The 16,600-nt window shown below is 36.9% G+C and overlaps 3 protein-coding genes across 3 annotated transcripts; all 3 read left to right on the forward strand.

The window, feature by feature from the left end:
- The first annotated feature begins 5,966 nt into the window (after window positions 1-5,966).
- On the forward strand, window positions 5,967-6,962 carry LOC110870215 (zinc finger MYM-type protein 1-like). The gene is made up of 2 exons (XM_022119415.1): window positions 5,967-6,191; window positions 6,285-6,962. Exons 1-2 carry the CDS (start codon window positions 5,967-5,969, stop codon window positions 6,960-6,962), a joined length of 903 nt encoding a protein of 300 aa, XP_021975107.1.
- Window positions 6,963-6,987: 25 nt separating this feature from the next.
- On the forward strand, window positions 6,988-7,609 carry LOC110870214. Its single transcript, XM_022119414.1, has 2 exons — window positions 6,988-7,335; window positions 7,394-7,609. The coding sequence occupies exons 1-2, from the start codon at window positions 6,988-6,990 to the stop codon at window positions 7,607-7,609; spliced, it is 564 nt and encodes a 187-aa protein (XP_021975106.1).
- Window positions 7,610-8,117: 508 nt separating this feature from the next.
- LOC110871231 (monothiol glutaredoxin-S2) lies at window positions 8,118-8,748 on the forward strand. Its single transcript, XM_022120109.2, has one exon. It carries the CDS (start codon window positions 8,207-8,209, stop codon window positions 8,510-8,512), a length of 306 nt encoding a protein of 101 aa, XP_021975801.1. The 5' UTR covers window positions 8,118-8,206; the 3' UTR covers window positions 8,513-8,748.
- Window positions 8,749-16,600: the final 7,852 nt, after the last annotated feature.

Consider the following 16,600-nt stretch of genomic DNA (forward strand, 5'->3'; position numbering starts at 1 on the left):
TAAGTTTCCAACTCAAATCTTGTACTATGATGATCTACACGCACTTCTTCATCATCTTCTCTTCTAAATCTTAACTTTTAACCGTGAAATCAATGGATTTGAGGTGTTCTAGGGTGATGTCATCACGGAGTTCTTATGAACTTCAAAGTATTGGCCTCATTCCACCAAGAACAACTCAGATCCGAAGGATTTCCACAAGAATAAACAATATTTTCACACAAATCTACACATAACCATGAATAAAAGGATTAAAAGATGGTTCTCCAACTTTCTTTCAACTCTATTACACTCAACGCTTAGTGTCGTGTTGGTTCAAGATCTGATTTCTAACAAAGAGACGACCGATTTCGGATTAACCAAGAATGACCATCACGAATCAGTAAACCGGTCAGACATGGGTGATTCCTGTCCGATCGGGTCACTTGGTTCGAGATGGGGTTTCTCTTGTTTAGCACGTCCCAACACCATCTCGATCAAAACCGCCAAAAATCTTCAAAGTTAGTCAAGTGCCAAGGACGACTAGATTGTTTGGACGGATTGCCGTCCGATCGGATAGTCATCCGATCGGACAGGCATCCGATCGAACAGGTTGCCACCCGATTGGACAGGTTGTCATCCGAACAGACAGGCTGCCATCCGAACGGACAGTGCAGCCATCCGAATGGACTGGTTGCACCTTGGGGAACCACACTTGACTATGATTCCAACAATTTGGAGTTTGAAGATTGAACGGACTGCTGTCTGACCGGATTGCCACCCGATCGGACTACCACCCGACCATGTGGTGTTTATACTGCAACACTTAAACAATTTTCAACGTATTCACTACAAACGGATTGTCACCCGATCGGACTACACTTCGATTGAGTGACAAACTGTTATGAACTAGTTTTCCCTAAAGTGTCCACCAATCGGGTTAGCACCCAATCGAACAGCCGTTCGATCGACCGACCTGAAAGGATGAGATACTTCTCTGATTTCAAAACGCTACAACGAAAACTTCAAAAGGCAACCATCATACGCAAACACATCCTTCCCAAAGGAGGAAACAATCCACTCGAAGGGTCACCCGACCGGATGACCGTCCGAGCGGATTGTCACTTGATCGACCGGCCACCCGATCGGATTGCCATCCGATCGGAGTACTGTCCGATCCACTGACACTGTACACCGTTTAACACACTATGCAACGCTTACGCTATTAATCTGCAATCAGGCTAATCTCAGACGCTCTCCCTTCAATTCAACCAAGTTGTGTTTGCTTGCTGAGCACCGACTGTGAGTATAATCGAACCCTTTTTATCGCATTTTGGGTGTAAGATACGTCCTTATTAAGTCGAATTTATCAAAACAAATTATTTAATCAAACTACTTATCACTTGCGAATGATTGTTATGCATATTTACACGTGATGCTAGTTACATATGTGTCAGGACTTATACTCGCGAGGTCCCGCCTTAACTAGTATAGTACTATAGCACCCGACAGGGTCTAGTTAGGATGAATAGCAATCGCAATTGCAGCTCGAGTGACTTAGCTAGTAGTATCTGTCTTTTGCATGTATATTGAGGTATCCCGTTTATGTATTTGGTAATTCGCAGCACCTTTAACTATTTTACGCTACTTTCATGGGTCATGGGATTGTACATTATAATTTATTCACATGTACCACTTAAATGTACTTATTTCCATGCTTAAGTTAAGCCCTTAATTTCATGGGTCATGGGATTGTACATTATAATTTATTCACATGTACCACTTAACTTTATAGTTTAGAATTTTAAAAGAAGGCATGCATCTTAGGAGTTCTTGTGATCATTCCACAATAATAGATTAGTCTTAGGAAAGACTTAATCTAGAATAACCTTTTAGTGATAGCATTTATGTTTGGAGAGATCTTGATTATCATAAGAGACATCATGTTCGATTTGTCCTATTAATCATGCTCTATTTTTCTTCTGTAGTAATCATTATCAGAAGAGGGCAGTAGGATTATCGTGTCTTAAGGGATAATCAAGGATTCAATTTAAGAGCTAATTCTTATAGAAACTTTAAGTAAAGCAAAGCATATTAGATTTAGGAATTTGAGTGGATGAGATATAGATTTATAGAAGAAAATTACAGTGAGTAAAATTATGGGTACTGAAAAAAATAAGGCAGACGAAATGATCATAAAATTAATGAAGGATCATTGATATAATGATCATTATGTGAAGAGGTTGTGATATGTCTATTACTAACATCAAAATAATAGACTTATTTAAAGTTCTACTTAAACGAAGACAAATCAGCTTTGGCCAGAAGTGTAATCATTTAAGCATGTGTGCAAAGTAATCGTGACAAATCAGCTTTGGCCAGAAATGAGACAACCACTTTAATTATGCACTTGTTAAGTATGCTATACATGAAAGAATTAAATCAGCTTTGGCCAGATATTAAGAAATTCACGTGTGTAATGCATACTTAACATAGCTTTCGTAATACTTGAACGATAAGTAGATGTATCAAATCAGCTTTGCCCAGAAATGATACATCAAAAGCTCATTCAACTAAAGCCATTTTGGTTTTGTAAAATATTATTTAATCCTCATTAATTAACTATGTATTTACAAAAACCAATTTTTTTAATAGCAAACCACCTGTTAATGCAGGGGGACAGCGTGCCCCCTACACAGGGTTTGGGGGGGAGCCCCGAGCTAAATGTTAGTTCACATTAAACAACCTAAAGTGATGAGATTTCGAGTGAGATCTCGACTCAGTTATGAGGTCTCGAGTGAGATCTCGAGTCAGGTCTCGACTTATCTTGAAACATTATGAGGTCTCGACTCATTAAGGTCTCGAGTCGCAACCTCAGTGTCTCGAGTCATAATCATGGTCTCGACTGCTGTGTTTTATGAGATCTCGACTCAGTGATGAGGTCTTGAGTTGCAACCATGGTCTCGAGTTGTGAAGATTAAAGCCTTAGTCGAAACCTTGTGGTTTCGAGTCGAGACCTTATGGTCTCGAGTCGAGATCTTGGTCTCGGGTCATTAAAAGTGATCTCGAAACTCCTGTTAACAGCTCTTAATGTAAAAGCATAACTGAAAATTCGAATTCTTAGGGATTTTGAGATATGGTTTCCTGTTTTAGTGATGATCTAATTTCATCAAATATTTCGAAAATTTTATCTGTTGATCTAATAACAGTTTTTCGAAAATTTTTAATAGTTAAAACAGATCAAAACATGGAAAAACACTCAATAATCCAAATCATATTCCAAAACCTAAAGGAATTTCGAATTTTCTAAGAACACATGATGAACCCTAAAAAATAAAATAATAATTCTGGAACCCGAAACCTGAAAATTAAGGCTTCTAAAACAGATTTCGGATTTGTTGATTTTAACTATTATGATTTCGTGTCATTGATTTAACATTCTTTTCCGAAAACAATGATTTCGGGTCATGAGTCGAAACCGGTTATGATTATGAAGTTATTCAAAATTTCTGTTTTCATGATTTCAATCCCAGAATTAATGGATACAAAAACAGAACTGATAAATCAACATATGCTCGAATACCACATGTTGATCAGTTCTGTTTAGACATAATGGAAAACATGAAAACATACCTTTGATTGCATCAGTACATGCCAGTAGAGAATCAAGATGGAGAAGCAACAACAGTGTTTGACATGATTGTCAGCTTGATCTGGTTCCTCCTTAGGGTGCAATCTAATGATGGTGATGAAGAAAACCTATAAAGGGTAACCGGTATAGGAGAGGAGGCGATTTGATGTTATGAGATTAATTAGGTTATGTGTCTAATCCTAGAACCTCTACATAAGTCTCCTTATATATGCACCCAAGAGGAAACCCTAATTAGATAATAAGGGTAATTAGGCCCATCAACAATTACCAACTAATTATTTAATAGGTTGTTATATATTTTGATCCATATAATGTAAATGATTATAATGGCTACTAGATTAAATATAACCTAAAAATATATTTAATCTTACATTTTCAAGGTTACTTCCTAGCCAAATAAACTTCCTATTATATACTAACCCTATAACTTAAGTATAAGTTAAATAACCCAAACAAAATAAATCGGATAACCTGAGACAATTTATATATAATTAACCTATTTTTATTTAAACTCGCCATATTAGTTTTCTTATTTTTGCATCTGTATCTTTTATTTCATATGTGAATGGGGCATCTTGAGCCTTTCCCGAACCGATCCAAATTACGCCAACAAAAACGACCATAACTTTGTATCCAGGGGCGGACATACCCTATGTCAAGGGGTAGCCTGCGTTACCCCTTGGCTCGGCCGCGATAGTGTAAATTTTATTTTATTTTTTGCGTTTTTTGGATTTCGTTGCCCCTTAATAAATTTTATGTTATCCCTTTTGTAAGCCCAAAAATTTTTATTCTACCTAACTAATTACCCAAAACTTATAAAGCCCAATTATCATAGCCCAAGTCCCAACCCCATACCCAATAATCCAATATTTCTACAAAGAAAAGCCCCAAAAATAAAGAAGAAGTAGCGTAGCAGGAGCAGGACCAGACCAAAGAAAATAAAAAAGAAGCAGCGCACAGGAGCCACTCCAGTCCATCATCGTCCATTCGTCCGCCCTTTTCCGCCGCGGCGCCGCCGTTCCATTCCGCCACTCCATTGAAGGATTTGTTCCGGTGTCTTCTGCTCCGGTGTTCTGGAAGTCGAGGAAGAGATCAGGTAATTTGAGTTTATATGTTTTGTTAGAATGATTTGGTGCCTAGGTGGATGAGTTTACTATAATTGACTAATTTTGTGATTGATTTTGATCATAATTGACTAGTTCAGACATTCGGTGAATTGATTTAGGGCTTATTGTTTTATTTTATAGTTATGACTGTTATGTGCAATTGTTAATTTGTTATAGCTTTTAGGGTTTATGTGAAATTGATTTAGGGCTTATTGTTTTATTTTATAGTTATGGCTGTTATGTGCAATTGTTAATTTGTTATAGCTTTTAGGGTTTATGTGAAATTGATCTAGGCCTTATTGTTTAATTTTATGTGTCTTATAAAATTAGGGAATTTGGAAGTTGAAAGATGAAAAAACAAACTCTCATTAATAGTCTTTTTAAATGAAAATTCCAAGAAAATGATGATTTGGGTGCAACTCCTAGTTCAAATATTATTAACGATAAGCAAGAAAATGAAGATATTGGTCGAAGTTCAAAGAATGATATTGATATGCAAGAAAATGAAGATATCGGACCAACTCCAAGTCCAATTATTACTTTGGCTTCAAGTCCTCTGATAGACCGCCTATTACTAGTTATCATCCAAATCAAGTAGACGACATAAGAAGAGCGCATCTTGTTAAAAAGGCTTTTCACCACGAGGTCATGACTTTAAATGGACAAACTATTCTAGTGGCCGAAGACGTTTTAATGTTAAATGGTTTGATAAATATCATTGGTTGGAGTATAGCACTAAACAAGAAAAAGCATATTGTTTATATTATTACTTATTTAATGAAAGTGTTGGTAATAAATGTGGAAGAGAGACTTTTGTAAATGGAGGCTTTTGTAATTGGAGTAAACCGGGTGTCTTAAAAGAACATGTTGGGTTAGTTAATTGTATACATAATAAGGCGGTGCAAAAATGTGTAAATCTCTTGAACCAAAAGCGATCCTATGATGCGAATGAAAAAAAGGCGTAACAAGGAAAGAAGGATTGGAAATCGGTATCGATTAATGGGGTATGTTCGTAGTGCTGGATTTTGTTTAGAAAATAGTTTACCGTTTCGTGGTCATGACGAATCTGAAAAGTCTCTTTATAAAGGTATATTTCTTTCGGTTTTAAAGTTGATTAGTGTGAACAACCCGGATATTGGTAAGTACACTTTAGGGAAGACCAAGAAGAATAATAAGTTGACAGCTCGATTCAAAAAGAGATTGTCGATTGCTATGCGAAAGAAGTAACCAAAATGATTTGTGAAGAAATTAAAGACGATGTCTTTGGGTTGTTAGTAGATGAGTCTAGCGACGTGTCTTTAAAGGAACAAATGGTCGTAGTTGTGAGATATGTCGATAAGGTCGGAGTTGTTAAAGAGAGTTTAATTGGAGTTGCTCATGTGAGGAATACATATTCTTTAACTCTTAAAGAAGCCATTGTGTCTTTATTAGCCGATAACCATTTAAGCATAGATCAAGTAAGTTATATGTTTCATAATTTCATTACATAAACTATAATAAAGATTATATGTCGTATCATTGTATTTTATTGTTTGTTTTTGTTTAAACAGATCAGGGGTCAAGGTTATGATGGTGCAAGCAACATGCGGGGAGAGTTTAATGGATTAAAAGCTTTAATTCTGAAAGACAATCCATCGGCACATTACATACATTGCTTTGCTCATCAACTTCAGTTAGTGATTGTGGCTGTAGCAAAAAAGCATGATGGTGTTAAAGAATTTTACGAAACTCTTGGCATGGTTGTTAATACGGTTGGTGCTTCTTGCAAAAGAAAAGATATGATGTTGGAGGCAAAAAAAGAGAGAGTGGAAAACGAAATTCTAGCGGGTGAAATTAACACAGGAAAAGGATTAAACCAAGAGGTTTCCCTTGCCCGACCTGGAGACACACGATGGGGTTCTCATCATAGAACCATCATAAGTTTGTTGAAATTATTTCCGGAAGTTGTTGAGGTACTTACTTTTATTAAACAAGATGGAGAGACATTTCAACAACGATCCAATGTGTCAGGTATTCTATCATATTTTGAGAGTCTTGAATTTGTGTTTTACATACACTTGTTGAACGATATCTTAGGCCTCACAAATGCTCTATCAAAACATCTTCAAAAAAAGAGTCAAGACTTGTTAGAAGCATCTCATTTGATAAGCGGGACAAAACGAGATTTGAATCATTTAAGACAAAATGGGTTTGAAAAGATGTTGGCAAACGTAACATCTTTTTTGTGAAAAAAACAACATTAAGATGTTAGATATGGCGGAAAGTTATGGTAATAAAAGAAACCGAAAGTATGTCATTACTAACCGACATCATTTTGAAGTTGAGGTTTTTAATATGGTTTTGGATATGCAACTTCAAGAACTTGGAAGCCGATTTAGTGAGGTCTCAACTAGTTTGATAGAAAATAAGTCGGGTTTAAATCCTTGTAATTCGTTTGCTAAATTTGACATATCAAAGATAGTGAAGTTTTCTGAAATGTATCCGAATGACTTTAATAAAGAAGAAAGAGGGGTTCTTACGGGTGATCTTTCGACATTTTATCACACTTTAAAGGAAGATGATAAATTTGCAAATTTAACTGGATTGAGTGACCTTGCTCGTGTAATGGTGGAAACCGGAAAAAAATGAAACTTTTCCTTTGGTTTATCAAACATTGAAGCTAGCACTGGTTTTACCAGTTGCAACCGCAACCGTTGAAAGATGTTTTTCTAAAATGAAGCTTATCAAGACGGATTTACGCAATCGGATGGGTGATGGGTATTTGAACAACGCTCTAATTTGTGCGGTCGAAAAAGAAAGTTTTTGTAAAGTAAAAGAAGAGGATGTCATGGCCCGGTTTCAAGCTTTCAAAAACCGAAGAGGAGAACTCATTTAGGTACGTGTTTAAATTTATTTATTACCACGCTACTATCGTTGTTTCGTTTACATTGTATGAAGTACGTTAAAAAAAAAATGAAACGTTACCCCTTAAGTAATTTTCTAGATCCGCCACTGTTTGTATCTAGATGCATGTAACGTAGCAGCGACAAATGGTTATGATAACAAAAGAAAAGAACATCACGCTCGAAACTTAAAGAAAATAAATGTATAATTTCATGAAATTGCTCAACTCAGAAACTTTGAGAAAAAAAAGTATGGCATTTCACTCCTTCAAAAGACCATTGAAAATTGAGAATAAACGTACTTAATGAACCGAATATGAAGCCGTACCAATATGCTTAAAAAATAGATTCGACACAACCAACTTTTGCCTACGTATTACTGTCAACTTTTGCAACAAAGCCCATATCTAGAACCTAATATCAACATCTGTTACCAACCTAAAACATTCTCTGTTCTCCACATCTTATCCTCACAACCCCTATATATCTCCACATGCTCGATCAATTTCACACAAAATATATATGAAACTCATCCCTTCAATCATCAAGTTAAAAACAGTGTCTTCAATCATTACCAGTTCGATTTGGAGATGGACCGAGTGAAGAGAATGGTGGCTGAGAGGCCAGTGGTGATCTTTAGCAAGAGTTCTTGCATCTTGTCCCACACAATCAAGTCTTTGTTCAATGACTATGGGGTTCACCCGACAGTCTATGAGCTTGATGAGATAGCAAGGGGCCGAGATATAGAGCAGGCATTGTCTGGGCTCGGGTGCAGCACGGTCCCAGCTGTGTTCATTGGTGGTGAGTTGGTTGGTGGAGCTAATGAAATTATGAGTCTTCAACTCAAGAGTGTTTTGAAGCCGATGCTCATCAATGCTGGAGCTTTATGGGTTTAACTTGTTTTATGATTGCTCCAATAAATTAAGTAATATTATGTATGTAATAAAGCATACCATTAGTGCTATTGTGCAAATAATTTGAGGATGGAAACATGATTATATCATAGATCATCACACTAGATATATATACCACAACACTAATAGCATAAGGTTATACCATCTCCGGTCTCCTTTCTTAAGGTGTGTGACAATACCTAGCAATAATGATAATAACATATTTCTATTGCAAGTAACATAACTTTGATACATATTTCTAGTGTTCAATGTGGGTGTTGCCTTATTGGATTTAGGTTTGTATTAATATAATAGCTATTGATACTTTGGTCTATGATGATACTTTTTGTTTAAATAAGTTTTAAGATCATGTGTAATGGGGCGCGATCTCACACCAAATCCAATCATGGCGCTCCTATAGCGCCGCCAACATCACTACGGCGGGCGCTATGGGGTGGGCAAATCCTTCTCTCGTGATGATCTTTGCGGCGTCATCTTCTCCAGGATGTTTCCCCCCACTCACACACACATATATATACATACATATGTATGTATAATTGAAGGGGTTATATAAACCCCCTTACCACTACACCCTATTGTGATATAACGCCCTATAACACCCCTCTCTTACGAATTTCGTCACTTATCGCATAACGCCCACAAAGGGGCTTTATGACTACACATGGCCTAACGACATATGAAATGGAGTTTATATTGAGTCTATCAAGTAAATTTTCAGTAGCATTGCTTGTCAAATAGCATGATAACATGCCACATGTTTAACCATCATAGTTAGTGTTCTCGTTAATTCTTATAACGACTCATCCATGAAAAAATGCCACATGTTTAACCATCTTGGTCTCTTAATGTCTTTGGACTTCGGATCGAAAGTCTAAATCACAATAGCCAAAAACTTCAAGGCTACTTTTTTTATTAAATTACTTTGAGCATACATTACTTGCACTCGTAGTATGCATAATGAAAAATTAACTATTCATGTTAAGTAAGCAACTAAAAGTAATCAAGCTAAAGAACTAAACAAATTGTAGCATATTAAAGCCTATTGTGACCACCAAAATAATAATTTGATTAATATTACTATATTAATAATTTCCGTGGTGATCACCAAGAATTAGCATTTGTACACAGTGGACATACATATATATTACGTTTACCGTTGCACAAAGTGTAATAGTTGTGCTAGTCAAAGAAATAAGTTTTCTTTATTATAAATGTTTACTAATTTGTTTTTGGGTTATTTGATTCACATAACAAAATAATAATAATAATAATAATAATAATAATAATAATAATAATAATAATAATAATAATAATATCAATAATAATAATAATAATAATAATAATAATAATAATAATAATAATAATAATAATAATAATCAATACTTTCTATAAAAGAAGAAATCTCAATAACATAAGAAAAGCTGATGTGGCAGTCAGAGAGGCTGTCCAACAATGTTTTTCTTATGTCATTACTGCAATATAAAGCCTAATATATAAAATCACTTTAAAATCTATCTAAAACTATGTCATCCAAAACCTCTACCCATATCTATACTTTAAAGCCAGCAGAGGTTGAAGGTTCAAAGGATGCGTATATATCAGCAGATGTTTGTTGCTGGTAATTTCAAATTTAAAATGCCTGGGAATACGTAATTTACAATTAATGCATGTCACTCACTCACTTCTGTCAATCATCTTCTTATATAAAGTTCTTTTTTCTCATTTCCCTCTTCATATTTACACTCTCGTGTTCTCTGTTTTTGTATTTTGAAATTTGAATTCATTCCGATTTCCGAATTAGAAGCATGTCAGCATTAGTTGAGATTAACATTTTTAGTTTTGTTAATGATTTGAATCCTGGGAAAGATTTATGGCACATGAAAGCGAGGATCATCAGAAAATGGAATCAAGGTTATGAAATGCTTCTCATCTTCATTAATGAAAAGGTATTGTGTATTTGTGTTTTTTCGTTCGTGTATAAATGATTCCATGGATGTATATCTGTGAATTCCTCTTTCTATGCTTTATAGATTTCTATTATAAATGCTCTGGGAAAGATTTGGAATCAAGGTTATAGAATGGATATCATCTTCACTGATGAAAAGGTAATATGTATTTGTGTATTTGTGTTTTTCCGTTCGTGTATAAATGATTCCATGGATGTATATCTGTGAATTCCTGTTTCTATGCTTTATAGGATTCTATTATAAATGCTCTGGGAAAGATTTGGAATCAATGTTATAGAATGGATCTCAACTTCATTGATGAAAAGGTATTGTGTATTTGTGTTTTTCCGTTCGTGTATAAAAAAAATACTTTGTTTAAATGTTTTTCAGGTAGTTGTTGTTGGATCTGTTATTTGGTGTGGAGCTCTTGAATTCGTTTGCCGACCTCCAAAAGAAACTAAGAGGATGAAAAGTGATATTCAAGACTTGGAGTAAGTGGTCGTTTACATGTTCAGTCATGTACAAATCATTGTTTGTCTTTACTGTGGAATGATCTTAATAAATGAGATCAAGACTGTTGGTATTTAATGTGGAATCATGGTAATGCTAATAAATGAGACTAACAGTCTTTATATTTAATGTGGAACCATGGTAATAAATGAGATCAACAAATTTATTCTTCAGGTGAATATGTTAGTTAATTTGTTGCTGAATTACTACTTTAATAGATGGTCATAATTTCGTTTGATTTTATGTTGTTATTCATTCAATTTTAGTTTTGATTTTATAACCTTGATTCTAAAAAACTTGTCATAAATTAGTGTTTAGTTTATGGTTAAATGAATACTATTTTCATGTAGGGTTACAGTTTTGCGATGTACTATGTGGAATGATTATGCTCGTGAGCATGTAAATTAGTGTTTAGTTTATGATTCCCTTTCATGATCAGACTTCAGCTTTTCCTCTTCAGCTTCAGTTGTCTGATCAGCATTCTCTTCCTCAGCTTCACTTTCCTTCCCAATTTCAGCATCCACATTTGCTTCAGCATCTTCCACGTTAGCTTCAGCATCATTAACAGGCACTATCTCTGCCATGGATGCCTGAGTGACATTCTCATCATCTTCCAAGTGAACACTCCAGTCATATGAACCTTCTCTTGCTGTAGAGATCAAAGCCCTTGAGTTAGAGTTGTTTGATGCATTTCTATTGTTTGAACTCTGACTCGAAGTCTCTTGTTTTTGTTTTTGACATTCCCTAGCAAAATGTCCATAACTTTGTCAGTTAAAGCACCTCACTTTGGTCTGGTCAAAACCAACGCTCTTCCACACAAACTTCCTTCCAGCTCTGTTCATGAACCGCTTGACTCTTCTAGAAATCATGGCCATTTGCCATTGCAAATCCATCTCTTCTAGATCATCAGGGTCAATCTGATCATAATCTTCATCTAAAGTAGCAGGATCAGATATCTTCCCCTGAATGTAGTTCTCATAAGAAGCAACAATTGAAGCAAGTAGAGCAAGATGTTCTTCTGCAGACTTCACACTCATAGGCATTGACTTTGTACTACTACTATGATTAGTAGCTGATGTTCTTTTAGCTCCAGTTGATCCTCCTGAAGCAGCTACGAAACACACATCACCATCCTCATTCACGATGACCTGCTCATTCTCACACAAAAGAAACGCAATAGCTGAGTCGCTAGAAGCGTTGTGAGATGAAGAAGATGTAAGTCCATTGTAAATCCCTGGATCTTGAACATGATCATATCCAGTTTCCTTCTTCTTCATATTGAGCTCATAAGCTCTCAGCTTTCCAACTACTTCTTCCAGTTCCTTTGTCTCATAATCTGCTTCTCCCTTGATCATGAGTGTGTAAATATCCCATTTAGCAGGTAAAGCATCAAGCAGCTTGTCATTTTTCTCTATGTCAGAATAGCAATCTATCTCATAATTGTCCATTTCTGATATCAGATGGTAGTATCGAGTAATGATGTCCTCTAGTGACTCATTTTTCATATACTTGAATACAGCGAACTGCTTCTTCAGGAGATCAACCTTGTTCTTTTTTACATCTGCATTACCTTCATATCATTTCTCCAATGCATCCCACATTTCCTTTGAAGTTGTGTACTTCTTTAAGGTATGCTTGATGCCATCAAGGAAGGACATTTTTATGGCAACTAAGGCTCTCTTTTCAGCCTCATACATATTTCTATCAGCCTCTTGCATGTTTACGTAGGCTGTAACACGCTGTCTGGCCTCAAAATCATGTGTTGGGTTTGTGTACCCATCTATAATTCAAATCCACATGCGTGTGTCCTTGATGCGTGTGTAGCGTTATATGTTTTTAGTTATATTTTAAGCCCTTTTTAACACTTTAGTCAAGTTTTAAATTTATAAAACACAATATTCTACTAACACTAAACACACATATCGGCAAGTGCACCCATCGTGAGCGTAATATAGCGTTGGTAAGATACCGAGGTCGTCCAAGGACACAAGAGCTTTTAATACCGGTTTATCCTCAACGTCTAATCAAATCAAAAGTTTAGAAAAAGTTTTAAACATGAAAGTAAAAACTAAAAATGCTGAAAAGTAAAATAAAATAAAAACGGATATACAAGATAAATCACTTGGATCCGACTCGCCTTTAGTGTAACCTTTGATGATTTTCCGCACTTTTGCACTTTTTAAGAGATTATCTTAGTTATAGTAGTAGGCCCCTCTTTTGAAGGTGGCGTTACCCTCAACCCAGTAGTTTGAGTCAGCAAGGATATAATCCTAAAGGGTCGGAATATTGAAAGATAATTAACTAAATTATTAATGCGTAATGTGGTAGGTCCCTCTTTTGAAGGTGACGTTACCCTCGGCTAAGTGGTTTGAGTCAGCAGGGATACATCCTAAGTAGTCGGGTTAATGTATATGAGGGGATCAAGCCATTCGCATCCCCGCCATCCAATACCAGTGGGTATTGCAGGAGGTCCTAGTAAGCTTGACCTAGGTCCTTGCATGCTCTATACACTGAACAAGGCAAGAACCTTACCAAACCATTCCCTTAACCCCCGACCAGGTAGCCAACATATCTCTATATACACCGTAGAGATATGAATGGTGAAAATCTTTTATTTTATATAGACAGTAAAATAACGTCAAGAGACCACGGACAAATGATAAGGAAGTTTCACCTTCAACATAAGAAACTAGTTATTAAAGTCATTAATACAAAACCAAATAAAAAGTGTGAAAAGATTAAAAATCAAAATTATTACACTAAATGCTTGTCTTCACCAAGTGATGTAAGAGACTTAGGCAAACATGGCCTTTGATTGTCAAGAACTCTTACTATCAATCTTGGATCCCGAGACTACTACACACACTCTATGATGGATGATGGTGGTGGACGTGGGTTGTAGTGGTGGTAGAGTGTGGGTGAAGTGGGAGAGAGGTGGTTAGCCAAGGGATGCCTTTGAAGTGAATCAAGCACCTCTATTTATAGCCTGCATAGAAGCCCGGACACGGCCCCTTGTCCATTGGGCACGGACCCGTGTCCATCCACTTTCTCTTTCTTCATTAATTGCAAATTGTCTGCATTAGCTCCACATGCCCTCGTGTCCGCTGGGCACGACCCCGTGTCCAGAAGCGTATCTGTACTATCAAGATTTGCTTGGATTCTGCGAATCTTAGCGTTGACCAAAACTCGTGTTGAGTCGGGCACGCCCCCGTGCTGGGAATAGAAGCTTCTACAACTTTGTCTTTTCTGCAGACACTTGGCCACGCCCCCATGTCCGCTGGGCACGGGGTCGTGGTCAGCCTTCTGTTCTCTTGTTTTTGCTTGGGAAGATTGTGACAACTCGTATTTCAGAACCTGTCTTTGTGTTTAATGTAACGTGTATGAACTCTACGTGACTAATTTATGTGTGGTTTTAATGAATGAATGTTATATGTTTTGGTGTATGTGTGTAATGTACGTATATGATGTAATCGTACAACATTAATCCGATCACACAAGCCATTGGGCTTTGGTTCCACACAACTCTCGGCCCACTCACCTTGAACTCGAAACCAATGGGCAGCCCATGATGAGTTCGGCCATCCACCTATTTAAATCAAGACATAACCCTTATGGGGCTTTGTTTCCTCATTGTTTGCAAAGCACTCAAAACACACCAAACCCTAAATCTCTCTCACTCTCCCTCTCAAACCCGACGGCAAACATCCCCACTCCATCGAAGATTTCCTTGATTCGGATCACCCGTTCGTTCTACCTTCTAACCGGTTAGTAATTCATGGTTATTGTTTGTTAGATGATATTGTGAAGTATATGATGGTTTACGAATGATATGTGATTGATTATGATATGAAATCGGCCCACATGTGTAATGTGTTAGTTCAACATAGGGTTGATAATCTTGTAATGAAAATAACGATCTAGAACTAAATGAAAGTAATCGGCCATATGTGTTTGGATCCGGATGGTTTGGTTGTGTTATTATTAGGATGTATGATAATAATCAAGAACCGAAACCGTGCAAATGTGTTTAATTGATTCTGTTTGTTGTATATGTTAAATGATGAATTAAGGGTCTTGATGAAAATTAGGCTAGTTGATTTGATGTAATGATGATAAGTTGTTATATGATTGATTAGGGTTCATAAGAATGTGATGTTGAAACTCTAATTGGATCGATTTTTGTATAATTGGAAACTGTTAATATGATCAAGCGAATTAATTGGAATTAGTAACTGACTTGCATGATTTAAGGAGATGTATTACGTGTCGCACAAGTTTGTCGGTCACACAAGATCAGATTGCACAAGATCTGATCTGAACGTACAAGCTCTGGTCGCACAAGTGTAGTCGCACAAGCTAGGTACAACCGATAAAGCACTGTGTACAATCTAGAACTGCATGATCGCATAAGACAAGTGGATCGCACAAGGTGGTGCCGATCGCACAAGTCTTGGGCCACACACATATATTGAACCTTATTATGCTGTTGGGCCTTAAAGCCCAAAACCCAGTCGCACAAGATGCCCTGGGTCGCACAAGGCCAAATGGACCGCACAAATTGAATCATGTTTATTTGTTTGGGCTGGGTGAATTTTGGATTACTTATGTTATTGGGCCGGGTAGATTTTTGGATCACACAACCCATTGTAGATCGCACAAGTTATGCTGATTGCACAATAGGTTGGGTCGTATGCTCATTGGGCTTTAGTTACCAACTCGCACAAGATGATTGGGCTCGCATGAGCTCGATAGCCCAATCACCCGAGTCTCACAAGTTAGGCCCTCTTGTATAATTGACTGCTAATGTGTTTCACGTGTTTGTCATGATCATTACGTGTTGTAACCTGTTAGTCTATGTGTAAAACTTATGTGCACTACTTGAACCTAGACCTAACTTGTATGTTAACCATGTTAGGACATGGTTGACCACATATAGCTCAAGTGACCTTTTCGTGTATCTGCCGAGCTAACCTAAGGTGAGTTCACACTTTCTATAAGGCATGGGATTCCCGGTGGTTTGGGAATGGGTTAAGAAACAAAAACGGAACCTACATATTCCCCTTGGGTAGAATATGTACCTCCATCCTCCATGGGAAGGATGACAACATCAAACCTGCGTATTCTCCTTGGGTAGATTACGTACATCCATTCCTGCGTAGGAAGTATGACTACATATAACTTACTAGACAAAACTCTATCATGAAGTCCCTCATTTTTATATCGACTTAATCGTCGGGCCAATGGCTAGCGGGTCATTAGTTGATAGCGCTATTAGGGTTGACAAGCCTCACACCGTGCCAGGAGGACAGGCGTGTACTTGTAGGTCCCTCGGAGGTTGAGGATAAACCTATTCCTTGTTATGTTCAACACTCTAGCAAGTGCGGAATCCAAGCTAGAGTGCAAACCGTAGTTTAGATGAAAGCAAAGATTACAAAGAGAAAGAGTAGACAAGCAAAGTATCAAAGTTTTCTCTTGTATTTCAGTGGACACAGTTACAGCCCTTGACCAAACTGAAATGCTCTCTTACAAGACCTTGGGTTCACACACAAAAGCTCTCCAAACTATCCGAATGACTTGCTGTGAAGTGAAAACCCTCATGGGATATATATACCCA

Source organism: Helianthus annuus, chromosome 8 (genome assembly GCF_002127325.2).
Source record: "Helianthus annuus cultivar XRQ/B chromosome 8, HanXRQr2.0-SUNRISE, whole genome shotgun sequence".
NCBI lineage: Eukaryota > Viridiplantae > Streptophyta > Magnoliopsida > Asterales > Asteraceae > Helianthus > Helianthus annuus.